Source organism: Periplaneta americana, chromosome 3 (genome assembly GCF_040183065.1).
Source record: "Periplaneta americana isolate PAMFEO1 chromosome 3, P.americana_PAMFEO1_priV1, whole genome shotgun sequence".
Classification (NCBI taxonomy): Eukaryota; Metazoa; Arthropoda; class Insecta; order Blattodea; family Blattidae; genus Periplaneta; species Periplaneta americana.
The window spans coordinates 26,257,634-26,270,177 of NC_091119.1; the positions used below are offsets into that span (position 1 = coordinate 26,257,634).

Sequence of the window (12,544 nt, forward strand, 5' to 3'; positions counted from 1 at the left end):
GGCCAACGCATAAAAGTTGTCACAGAGAGCGAGTGTAGTAAACATAGTCAGCTGAAGAGATAAGCGCAATACCCGAAGATAGCCGATCGCTGATTCATGTTACAAGCATGAGCGAGCTAAGTTGTAACTGTCGCGGAAGAAATTCCACAAAGCTGTACTTTTGAGTTGTACTGTCACAATAGACGGTTGTTTTCGGAAGGAATAAAATTTCTTAAGTAGTTTGCAATAACAATAATAATAATAATAATAATAATAATAATAATAATAATAATAATAATAATACATTTATTTTCTAATTATATACTATCAATGAGTAAAAAGAAGACATCTGAAGCATGAAGAACCATACATGTTACATAATTATTTAAGCACAAGGAACTGGCCATCTTACTCAATTATTTCCTGGCCTAGTTGACTCATAAGTGGTGCCTTGTTGGTATCACTTGTGAGGTTCAGACCTGTCTTCGGACAGTTGACCAAACAATAACAATATTTCATTTCTAGTAAAGGTTTTTGGTATCGCTTTTTTTTAAGGTTATACTATATTTAATAAAATAAAATTCAATTAAATAATAATAATAAAATTACAATTAAACTTGTTGGTTGTTAAAGAAAGTATTCTTACGTTACTCTGATATTAATATATTAATTACAATAATAGTTAAATAATATATTTCGTAATGTTTTAAATAATTAAAAATAACCTAAACATCTTAGAAATTCAGAAGCAATTTTTTTAAATTAGAACTATTCAAATCTTAAATCTGGTCTGAAATTCTTTTCTCAAGTCCTTGAGTATTTCATTATATTTGTTACACTGGTCTTGATTCAAATCAGGTAACAATTTTAGATCAATAAAGTGGTAACAGTTACCCACTGAAACTTGCGTCTCCACAATTTCGCTTCCCCTATGAAAATTTTTATTTCTTCATACATTTGCGGTAATAAGAACATTCTTTCCTCGGAGATGGACACAATGACTGACTGTTACATCGTAGCGGTTGCAGATGTCTATTCAAACGTCGCGGTCAATGACGTCATCCGGAGATACACGAACTGCTCCTGCATCTTGTTCCACTCTTACATTGAAAAAGAGAACCCTATTGAGACGTCTGCTATAGAGTGTGAGTAGAGGGGAAGGCCTATCAACCAGACTGAAATGGGTTTTAGTGTACATTATCTCTAAAGGAAATAATACCACCAGTTTTTGAGAAAACAAAAATGTCCGTATTGTTTTTGTATCGAGAATTACAGTATACTGGGTGTTCATTTCAAAGTGTGTCATGACGTCACTGTTGTTGGGTCACCGATTTGAAGCGAGCTTCAGTTTATATGTTAGAGAAGTTGCCTATTATTTAAGGCGTTCTTCAATCTGAACTTGAGAACGTGTACGGTATAACTTGAACGTCGTAGCAACAGATGGCGGTCTGTACGGTCTGTGTGCTACCATAACCTCTTTCGAACTGTGTTTTGCGCCGGCAAGTCGTACGCAGGGTATTTGTTATCATCGGTTGCGTACGGTAACATTCCACAACACAAATCAAATGCTCCGTGTCCATGTTGACCGTCGAAGTTAATGTCAACAAATACGTAAGTAATCGTCTTATCCCTCTCCCCATATCCCGACAGTACGTATTTCCAAACAGTTCACATTCCTGCCACTACCGGCGTTACCGTACGTATCGGCACGTACTCTTCAGAATGAACGCCGTACTTGCTAGCCAACTTCTCTGCCTCTTAGATTATACACCTGAGCTGCGGAAGTGTAGGAAGATTGAATTCTCTAGGCTCATCAGCTAGCCACATGACGGCATACAGCGAGCCAAGACACATTTTGAACTGAACACCCAGTAGTAACTCTATGGAAAAGTGTCTTTTCGTGAAAATATCGAAATAGTGTCTTTGCAGCATTGTGTTTCTTTCTCTTCATACGTGATTGGCTGTAGTTAAACAACAGAAAAAAGGAAGAGAGACTACTTACCGGTGAAGACAAGCTCGCTGGTCTCGCCGTGCGTCCTCCACGCAGTGGCGGGGCCACGACTGTTGCTATTGTTGCTGCTGCTTCCGACGGCAGCTGCTGAGTGATTGCTTCCGGTCAGCGCGTAGGAACGACCGGGCTTGCGGAAAGTGACGGAGCGGTCCCTGCGACAATAGCGAGGAAATGGACAGTGAACAATCGACACATCTTGTGTTCATTAACTTTGTTCCTTCACAGCCAGCTGCTGTGCTGCCGAGGAGATGTTCGCACTCCTCATATCACTCGAAACTATAACTAATAAACTCCTGAAATTGAAGATTGGCCACACATTCAGTCAGCTGTGAATTGTACAGTCCCTTCCACAAAAAAAGAGACTGCTGTCTCATAATTTGAAGTAGCTTCCCAAACGATATAGCTAACGCATAAATTTTTACGATTATAGGGAAACACATCTGATTTCCCGGCTTCCCTCAAATACCACTGAAGTCAAGGAGGTTTCTTTTCCCAACCAGGATTTTCTTAAGGTTGCAGGGCAATGATATAGCAATAATATTTAAATAACCGGAACTTAAAAATGATAACACTATGGATAAACAAATCTATCTTTTCTAGTTATTAACATAAGACAAATTTATTATACTGTTTTTAATAAAATTCATACATAAAAATCGAGATAATTTTGAATTGTATTCTCACAGTTATGAAACAAAAGGTATGAATTCTTTGAGAATATTTGGACCAAAATGCAATACTGCTACAATATTTAATCATAGTAGTGATTTAGGACTAAGAATTTATAACAAATTTATATTTAGATATATTTAAATTTAAATATCCTTATTGCGTAGTAGACATAAGAAAAATTATATTATATTGTTCTTAATTTCAATTCGGAAATCCGCCCCTGAGCACGAGTTCTACTCTTTCAGAGGCTAGCTAAATTTTATCTGCATATATTCTATTTCATGATACAATTATTAGCAAAATAAATAAATAAATAGACAGACAGATAGACACATAGATAGATAGATAGATAGATAGATAGATAGATAGATAGATAGATAGATAGATAGATAGATAGATAGATAGATAGATAGATAGATAGATAGATAGATAGATAGATAGATAGATAGATAGACAGACAGACAGACAGATAGATAAATAAATACATAAATAGGTAGATAGATAGATAAATAAATACATAAATAGGGAGATAGATAAATAAGTAAATAAATAAATACATAAATAAATAAATAGCTAAATACATAAATAACTAAATACATAAATGAATAAATAAATAAATACATAAATAATTAAATAAATAAATAATTAAATAAACAAATAAAAATGAAATAAATAAGTAAATAAATAAATAAGTAAATGAATAAACAAATAAATAAATAAATAAATAAATAAATAAATAAATAAGTAAATCATTATATAAGTAAATAAATAAATGAATGAAGGGATGAATGAATGAATGAATGAACGAATGAATAAATAAATAAATAAATTAATATATAAATAAGGTGTAGTTCCCTGTGAAGATGATTTGAATAATTTCAAGGAAAAATTGTTCCGAGGCCGGGTATCGAAACCGTGGCCTTTGGATAAACGCATTAAGGCTCTATGTCGGTGCATTTAGTCAAAGGTCCTGGGTTCAATATCCGGCCACGGAACAACTTTTCTCTTAAAATTATTCAAATCTGCATAACATCTACATAGTGCTGTAAGTGATACATACAAGCGTGGAACTTGATTGAATATAATTAGGTCAATCTACAGATAATGTGTGGTAATATTAACTAAGCGCATTGAACGTGACATTTTCGATGATGCCACAGCTGCGATAATATGGCACGTAATCCTAAGCGGGATATAGTTATAGGCGAAATGAAACAACAGACGTATCGTTAAGTATCGACATGGACACTGTTCATAATCCTGTTATATTACAAGTATACATAAAAGAAAACAATTTCGTTTTCATAAAGCAACACTTCCAAGCAATATTGTTATAAAACGAACCTCAATTGAAAGAAACTGTATCTCATTAAAGAGAGCATTTTAAGGCTGTTACATTGCGATCGTGACAAGAACTGTTCTTTCATAGTCGGTTGGTTTCTAATGCTTCGATATATTCTCAGTTAAGATATTTCCATGAGATGACAAGAAATGAAGACGAATTTCATATCCTCGATGACAGGATAATTCTGTTCAATTTTTAAAGATACATCTAAATATGTTAAATTAAGTACATAAACGATACATGATTGAGGAAAACAGGAAATACTAAATAAATTATCAATTTCATTCCTACAATGTTCAATTTCGTCAGGGATGAAATATATTAAAATCTACCTCAAACATACTTACTTACAAATGGCCTTTACAGAACCAGGAGGGAAAAAGATCTTTGGGCAGGCCGAGACATAGATGGGAGGATAATATTAAAATGGATTTGAGGGAGGTGAGATATGATGATAGAGATTGGATTAATCTTGCACATGATAGGGACCAATGGCGGGCTTATGTTAGGGCGACAATGAACCTCCGGGTTCCTTAAAAGCCATTTGTAATTTAAGTACCTAGATCATATATGTAACAGATAACTCATCGCTATGTTAAAATCGGCAACACTTTGAAGAGAACAACCGCCAGGATCGCCACCCGTCCGCCGTAAACGAACACGAGATGGCAGTACAGTCGCTAATGCAATTCAATTTTTTTTAGTTTTAAGATGATTTTATTAAAAGTACCAGGCCTCTTGGACCCTTGCCTTTTACAAAAATATGATTTTATAAATTGAAATGTAAATAGGTTTTGTTAAAGAAAATTGATTACTAAGACCGTCAAAGACGGAAGTATTGCAATTCAAATGGGAATTATGACGTGACTCCTTATGTAACAACTAGATGGCAACGTAGTAAACCTGACAAAAGTTGTTAACGTCAAACGGTCTTACTAATAAAAACTCTTTTTTTTTATGTTTAATATTGGTCGACCAGCAAACTTGCTATACAGACCACTGAATAAAAACTCTATATACAGACGTTTAACTGTCTTATACTTATACAATGAGTAGCTCGTTTATAAGTCGTGTGTAAATTCTTTACTAATAATCACTACATACGTCGTGTATAACAGTATAACTGTTACACAGCTAGGTCATTGCTTCGTCATTACTTCGTTACGAAAGGTAATAGATTATCTGAGATCCTCTATTGCATCCGGTAGAGAACTCTAGTGTGCCCTATCAAGTATCGATAGTACAACTGGCTCTGATCGATTACCACACTCTATATTGGTCAAAGAGTACAAGTACAGCAATATTACTCTAATTATTCTGTGCTCTTTGGTTTGTTCTTTGTGGTTATAAGGCAGCTATCATCATAAAATGACAGTCGATACGAACAGCTGTTAGAGGGGCGGCCATTTTTTTTCTCTATATACAACGCTTAAACAAGGGGTTTCGTGTATATAACTACTGCAAAGCAATTCCCATTGTATATTTACAGGCTGTTTATACATCTATCGCTTATACATAGTTTATTAGTATTGTTTTCTGTCTCAACTCTGTACAAGTGCCGTATATAAACTATACACGGTTTATTAGTAAGACCGAAAGCCTATAAGGCCAACCTACCTGGTTATATATGAAGAGTCCACTGCAAGAATGATGGATGTCACTTTCTTGTAGAAAATGAACCAAGACTGTCAATGCATAGCTTAAGACATATAGAATGTACATACAGAGTTATATGGCATTAACACTGATAGTCATTGTCCAGTAATGATTGGAAAATCACAGTTAAGCTTAGAGCGCTAAGCATTTCAAACTTTCAATTGCTTGTCCTGCAAAATGTATTCCAAATGACATACATCATTCTTGCAGTGGACTCTTCATATATGATCTAGGATAAGTATTGTTATTATTATTATTATTATTATTATTATTGTTCGATTAATTAAAATGTGTCTCAGTGAAACATACAGCAGAGTCCGTATAGGTCAGTTTCTATCTGATGCTTTTCCAATTCACTGCGGGCTAAAGCAGGGAGATGCCCTATCACCTTTACTTTTTAACTTCGCTCTAGAATATGCCATTAGGAAAGTTCAGGATAACAGGCAGGGTTTGGAATTGAACGGGTTACATCAGCTTCTTGTCTATGCGGATGACGTGAATATGTTAGGAGAAAATACACAAACGATTAGGGAAAACACGGAAATTTTACTTGAAGCAAGTAGAGCGATCGGTTTGGAAGTAAATCCCGAAAAGACAAAGTATATGATTATGTCTCGTGACCAGAATATTGTACGAAATGGAAATATAAAAATTGGAGATTTATTCTTCGAAGAGGTGGAAAAATTCAAATATCTTGGAGCAACAGTAACAAATATAAATGACACTCGGGAGGAAATTAAACGCAGAATAAATATGGGAAATGCGTGTTATTATTCGGTTGAGAAGCTCTTATCATCCAGTCTGCTGTCCAAAAATCTGAAAGTTAGAATTTATAAAACAGTTATATTACCGGTTCTTCTGTATGGTTGTGAAACTTGGACTCTCACTCTGAGAGAGGAACATAGGTTCAGGGTGTTTGAGAATAAGGTGCTAAGGAAAATATTTGGGGCTAAGAGGGGAGGAAGTTACAGGAGAATGGAGAAAGTTACACAACACAGAACTGCACGCATTGTATTCTTCACCTGACATAATTAGGAACATTAAATCCAGACGTTTGAGATGGGCAGGGCATGTAGCACGTATGGGCGAATCCAGAAATGCATATAGAGTGTTAGTTGGGAGACCGGAGGGAAAAAGACCTTTAGGGAGGCCGAGACGTAGATGGGAGGATAATATTAAAATGGATTTGAGGGAGGTGGGGAATGATGATAGAGACTGGATTAATCTTGCACAGGATAGGGACCGCTGGCGGGCTTATGTGAGGGCGGCAATGAACCTTCGGGTTTCTTAAAAGCCATTTGTAAGTAAGTTGTAAGTATTATTATTATTACTTACTTACTTACTTACAAATGGCTTTTAAGGAACCCGAAGGTTCATTGCCGCCCTCACATAAGCCCGCCAGCGGTCCCTATCCTGTGCAAGATTAATCCAGTCTCTATCATCATACCCCACCTCCCTCAAATCCATTTTAATATTATCCTCCCATCTACGTCTCAGCCTCCCTAAAGGTCTTTTTCCCTCCGGTCTCCCAACTAACACTCTATATGCGTTTCTGGATTCGTCCATACGTGCTACATGCCCTGCCCATCTCAAACGTCTGATTTAATGTTCCTAATTATGTCAGGTGAAGAATACAATGCGTGCAGTTCTGTGTTGTGTAACTTTCTCCATTCTCCTGTAACTTCCTCCCCTCTTAGCCCCAAATATTTTCCTAAGCACCTTATTCTCAAACACCCTTAACCTATGTTCCTCTCTCAGAGTGAGAGTCCAAGTTTCACAACCATACAGAACAACCGGTAATATAACTGTTTTTATAAATTCTAACTTTCAGATTTTTGGACAGCAGACTGGATGATAAGAGCTTCTCAACCGAATAATAACACGCATATCCCATATTTATTCCGCGTTTAATTTCCTCCGGAGTGTCATTTATATTTGTTACTGTTGCTCCAAGATATATGAATTTTTCCACCTCTTCGAAGAATAAATCTCCAATTTTTATATTTCCATTTCGTACAATATTCTGGTCACGAGACATAATCATATACTTTGTCTTTTCGGGATTTACTTCCAAACCGATAGCTGTACTTGCTTCAAGTAAAATTTCCGTATTTTCCCTGATCGTTTTATTATTATTATTATTATTAATATTATTATTATTATTATTATTATTATTATTATTATTATTATTATTATTATTATTATTATTATTTGTCACCTTTACTTAATTCCTCACCAGCCATAGTTTCAGTTTCGCACATTGCAAAAATGGATAAGTTAACAAGCAGGGAAGTGCTCGTGGTTACCTGGGGGACTCCGTGCTGGAGTAGGAGTTGGAGCTCTTGTTGGAGATGGCGGACGCCACGCTGCTTCCGATGTGGCAACGGATGCTCTTGGAGGTGGTGAAGAGGGCGCGGTTGTTTCTCTCGGGGCGCAGGAGGATTATGTACATCTTTGGCAAGAAGAGAAACACCAGCGTGACCATGGCGCTCAGGGTCACGCACATACACATCGTGATCACCTGCAACACGAGACGGGACGGTCAGTCGGACAGAGAAAGTCTTTGAGCCGTTCTTTCTAATGGCACCCTTCACTAAATATGCTGTCTTGGGTCCGTCTCAAAGAGCGAAGAACTATTCACCCTCTCACTTTACTCTTCAGTATTCTTCAAACCTCTAACCCTAGCTACCTACCTTCTCGTTTTCAACATTTGTCCTCATATCACGAAATAGATACTCGCTCACAACACCATATCACACGCTCCATTCCTAAACACAGAACATCCTTCTACTCTTCATCTTTCACCGTCTCTGCAGCTCACCTCTGGAACTTTCTACCACAACATGTCAGAGACTGTCGGACATTGTCTAGTTTCAAAAATAAATTAAAATTTCACTTTTTGAATTAGATTCCTTTCAGTTATAAGCCCTTTTCTCTGCCATAGTTTTGTAAAAATATAGGCTATATATATTTCTTTTTCCTGCCTTTCCCATTTTTTGTTCTCTTTATCAGCCGATGAATTTATCATCATAGCCTTTTTATCGTGAATTTTATTTAATTTTCGTATTTCTTTTTTATTATTATTTTATTACAATCCATTTTGATAGGCCTATATTCTTCCTTACGTTTTTCCATATTAACCATTTGAACTAAATGAGTTGCCTTCACTATATTCCAATGTATTTTACTTTTTTTTCTATTACGGTATTTTTTCATGTTGTTTAGTGTCGATTTTATTATGCTATTATTATTATTATTATTATTATTATTATTATTATTATTATTATTATTAATTTATTATTAATTTTAACTGCTTGTAGGCTATACTTTGTGACCTGGTAGAGTGTAAGAAAAGGACCTATGGCCTTAACTCTGCCAGTAAGTATAAATAAAGAATTATTATTATTATTATTATTATTATTATTATTATTATTATTATCATCATCTTGAATTTCGTAATATACGTACTTACAAAATTATAGCAGTTTATAATCACGGAATATTTCTGCGGACACAGTGCAGAATGAGTACCAATAATTCAATTCTTTAAGCCAGGGCTTCACAAATGCTCAAAATTGCACGCGCGCAAATAACCGTGCAACGAGGTAAAGAGTACTACTGCTGTGTGGTATCCAAATAAATCTTCCGCGATTGTTGCATTAAGTCTAGGGGGCGGAACTAGACGGCGGGGCCTGAGTCGAAAGGTTACGCCAGCCGTGACGAGAACGTGACTCGCGAGACATTGTGGCTCGCAGTGATAGTTGTGCATTTCGCTTGCTTCTAACCTCCTCCAACCCCCACCCTCTCACTCACTGGAGTCAAAATCCGTTCCATTTGTATTTGTCTCCGACCTGCGAGTGGCATATGTCTCTCTCTAAACACATACGAAAGTTCCAAGTAGGATGGGAGGACGCATTTTTTTGCTGTCAATATGATGAGAATATTAAATGTATGTTTGTTCACAAGTATTACAAGGAAAACAGTTGTATAACATAAAACGGCATTATACTACATGTTACTGATGAAACATTAAAAGGTTAAGTGTTATTGTTGTTGTTATCATCATCATCATCATCATCATCATCATCATCATCATCATCATCATCTCTGTACGTCGACCCTTTTTCAGCAGATGTACGAATAATGCGGTTAGCTCTTCAATTTGAACTGAATGATTTACTATGTGATGTCAAATGAAAGCTAGATGTAAGGACTTGACAAATGTTGAACTTTCAAACTTTTGCCAAAAAATAAATATCGAAGCTTCGTTCTTTCGCTTGCTCTGTTGAAGCCATGTTCGCTACAACTTACCTTTGTGAAAAATTATTTTCAATAGTAAAAACCAAATTTAGATCACGACTGAAAGACAAATATCTTCGTGATCAACTGCGAGTGGCAGTAAGTAACATAATTCCTGATTTTGAAACTTTGTCGCAGAGACATTCTGAAGACAGTTAATTTTAGATTGTAATATTGCTCATTTATTGTTAATTTCTTTCTTCGTTACACGTACTAAACATTAGTTTGTAGCCTTGTACTGCATAAAATTATATCTAAGTGCTTGACGCAAGGAAAATGAAAATCCGTTAATAAGTTAGACAGTTGCTTCACTTCCCCTTCGGGTGTCCGCCTCCCTCCATAGGTGCTATGCACGTTGCAGGTTACACAGTGGCTCGGCGCACGATTACATTTTCGCCACCGCTGGGTTACGCAGTTTAGCGATCGATCTTTTTTTTTCTAATCTTCATAACATTGTTGTTTAGATAAATAAAAATACGCTTTTTATGTTTGGTTAGGCTAAATTAAATAAATAAAATCTTAGGTTGGCACAACATGTAAAGATATACATCTTAATACAATTAAAATGACAAAACGTAAAAATCGCTAACTTCGTCATAAAATCTCCAGAAAAGTCGTTGGTGTCTATTTCGTAAATTTTGTCGTTAGATGCCCTCTCAAAACCACTAGAACTAGCGACTTGTCGCTAAAGTTGGCATTCCTTTTAGGCGACTTACAGCACATGGATTGGGTTATTTTACGACGCTGTATCAACATATCAGGTTATTTAGCGTCTGAATGAAATGAAGGTGATAATGCCGGTGAAATGAGTCCGGGGTCCAGCACCGAAAGTTACCCAGCATTTGCTCGTATTGGGTTGAGGGAAAACCCCGGAAAAAACCTCAACCAGGTAACTTGCCCCGACCGGGAATCGAACCCGGGCCACCTGGTTTCGCGGCCAGACGCGCTGACCGTTACTCCACAGGTGTGGACTACAGCACATGGATGAATTCGTAGTAAAACTCAATACATAGTAGAGGGGTTGCCAGATTGGGCGATATTTCGCCGTTTGGGCTACATAAATAGAGGTTTGCGACCTATTTTTAAAGAATTGCGACTATCGCCATTTGGGTGATTTTTGCCTGGAATTCTGCGAAATTTGAGCGACACAAAAAAATCTCACGTAGGCTAAACGTTTATTTATTTTATATTATTTACTTTATTCTATTGAGTAGTTCATTGCTGATACATCGCTAATCCAATCCAATGACAGACTTGAAATACGGTACTAGATATTATCATTGTTGGCACGCCGGTACTTGTCACCGATCTTTTACATTTGTTTAAACAAACGTATCGTATCATCCTCGCCCCAGGAAGTAGGCCTACTGCGCTTTTTTCTTAATCTGAGGATAAACAATGGATCTTATACATTAAACACTGTAGAGAATTTTCTAGCAATATAAAAATTAGCAATCTAACCGTAACTACTGAAGCTTTCCTGGCGACGTGATAATTCGAAATTTTCTCGGGCTTCCAGCCAGGTCATAAGTTGGTGATCCACCGACGTTTCGAGGATGTTCATCTTCCTCATCTTCAGGGTTAAGTGATCATTTAACCCTGAAGATGAGGAAGATGAACATCCTCGAAACGTCGGTGGATCACCAACTTATGACCCGGCTGGAAGCCCGAGAAAATTTCGAATAATCTAACCGTAGTTTCTACTCCAAATTTACTCCCCATATTTTCATTTATTCAAAGGTATTGCAGAGTGAGATTGGTTTAATTTGTAATGGGTTGTAGAAGTGGGGAAAATTTAAAAAGATCGGTGCAAAAAGCAATGCATAGCTTATGCTATAAATAGTAAATTTTCAGAGTTTATTACATAAATATGACATAAAAACGATATATTAATTATCATAAAAACGCATGCATTGAGATTACGTATTTTTAAAGTATAAAACTGACAACATTGGACTACATTATCACCAAGATCTGGTGACTTTAGGTAAAATCAATCTGGCAACCCTGGTTAAGAGTACACATGAAATAGTGTCACTAGTACTTGCATGTCAGTGTTGCCATATTTAGCGATTAGTCGCTTAATCCAGGGATTTTTGAATCAGCCTCGGCGACAAATGTTGTAAAATACGATTAGCGACTTTTCTGCTGATTTTTATATTCTTCCACGTTTTCCTTTCTTTTAAGTTAAAACATTCAAATGAAGTCATGCACTTCTTAGTTTTAGAAGAGGCATGGGTACATGACTGAATATACGTGAAAGCCCTGATCTCATATATTTGTGATCAGTGATCGAGGTGAAAGATGTTGGTTCAATGATTCTCACGGGTTAGGTCTCTCTCAATGCTACTGCTCCAACACCGATAAACGGTGGCAACTTTGATTGTCACGTGGCGAGTCGCGGGCTCCAGCTAATTCTTGGTTCTTCCTCGCAACGCGGAGATTTTCCACTCCGAACCGATCCGAGACAATTGAGTTTTGGAATTTTGTGTCTACAGTTCGTGTGAAGCAAATGAGACTGTAGATTTTGCTGGTCTTAATAAATTTTAATATATAAGATTTAAAAAGTGTTAGATTTCACA

The 12,544-nt window shown here is 36.4% G+C and overlaps 1 protein-coding gene across 4 annotated transcripts in view; it reads right to left on the reverse strand.

The window, feature by feature from the left end:
• LOC138695868 (metabotropic glutamate receptor 1-like) overlaps positions 1-12,544 on the reverse strand; it is a 1,249,477-nt gene that overhangs the window by 151,293 nt on the left and 1,085,640 nt on the right. For all 4 annotated transcript variants that reach the window (XM_069820185.1, XM_069820186.1, XM_069820182.1 and 1 more), the window contains 2 exons: positions 7,970-8,184; positions 1,982-2,142 (listed from right to left, as the gene is read on the reverse strand). In XM_069820185.1, the coding sequence (XP_069676286.1) occupies positions 1,982-2,142; positions 7,970-8,184 (376 nt within the window). The remainder of the gene's footprint in view (positions 1-1,981; positions 2,143-7,969; positions 8,185-12,544) is intronic.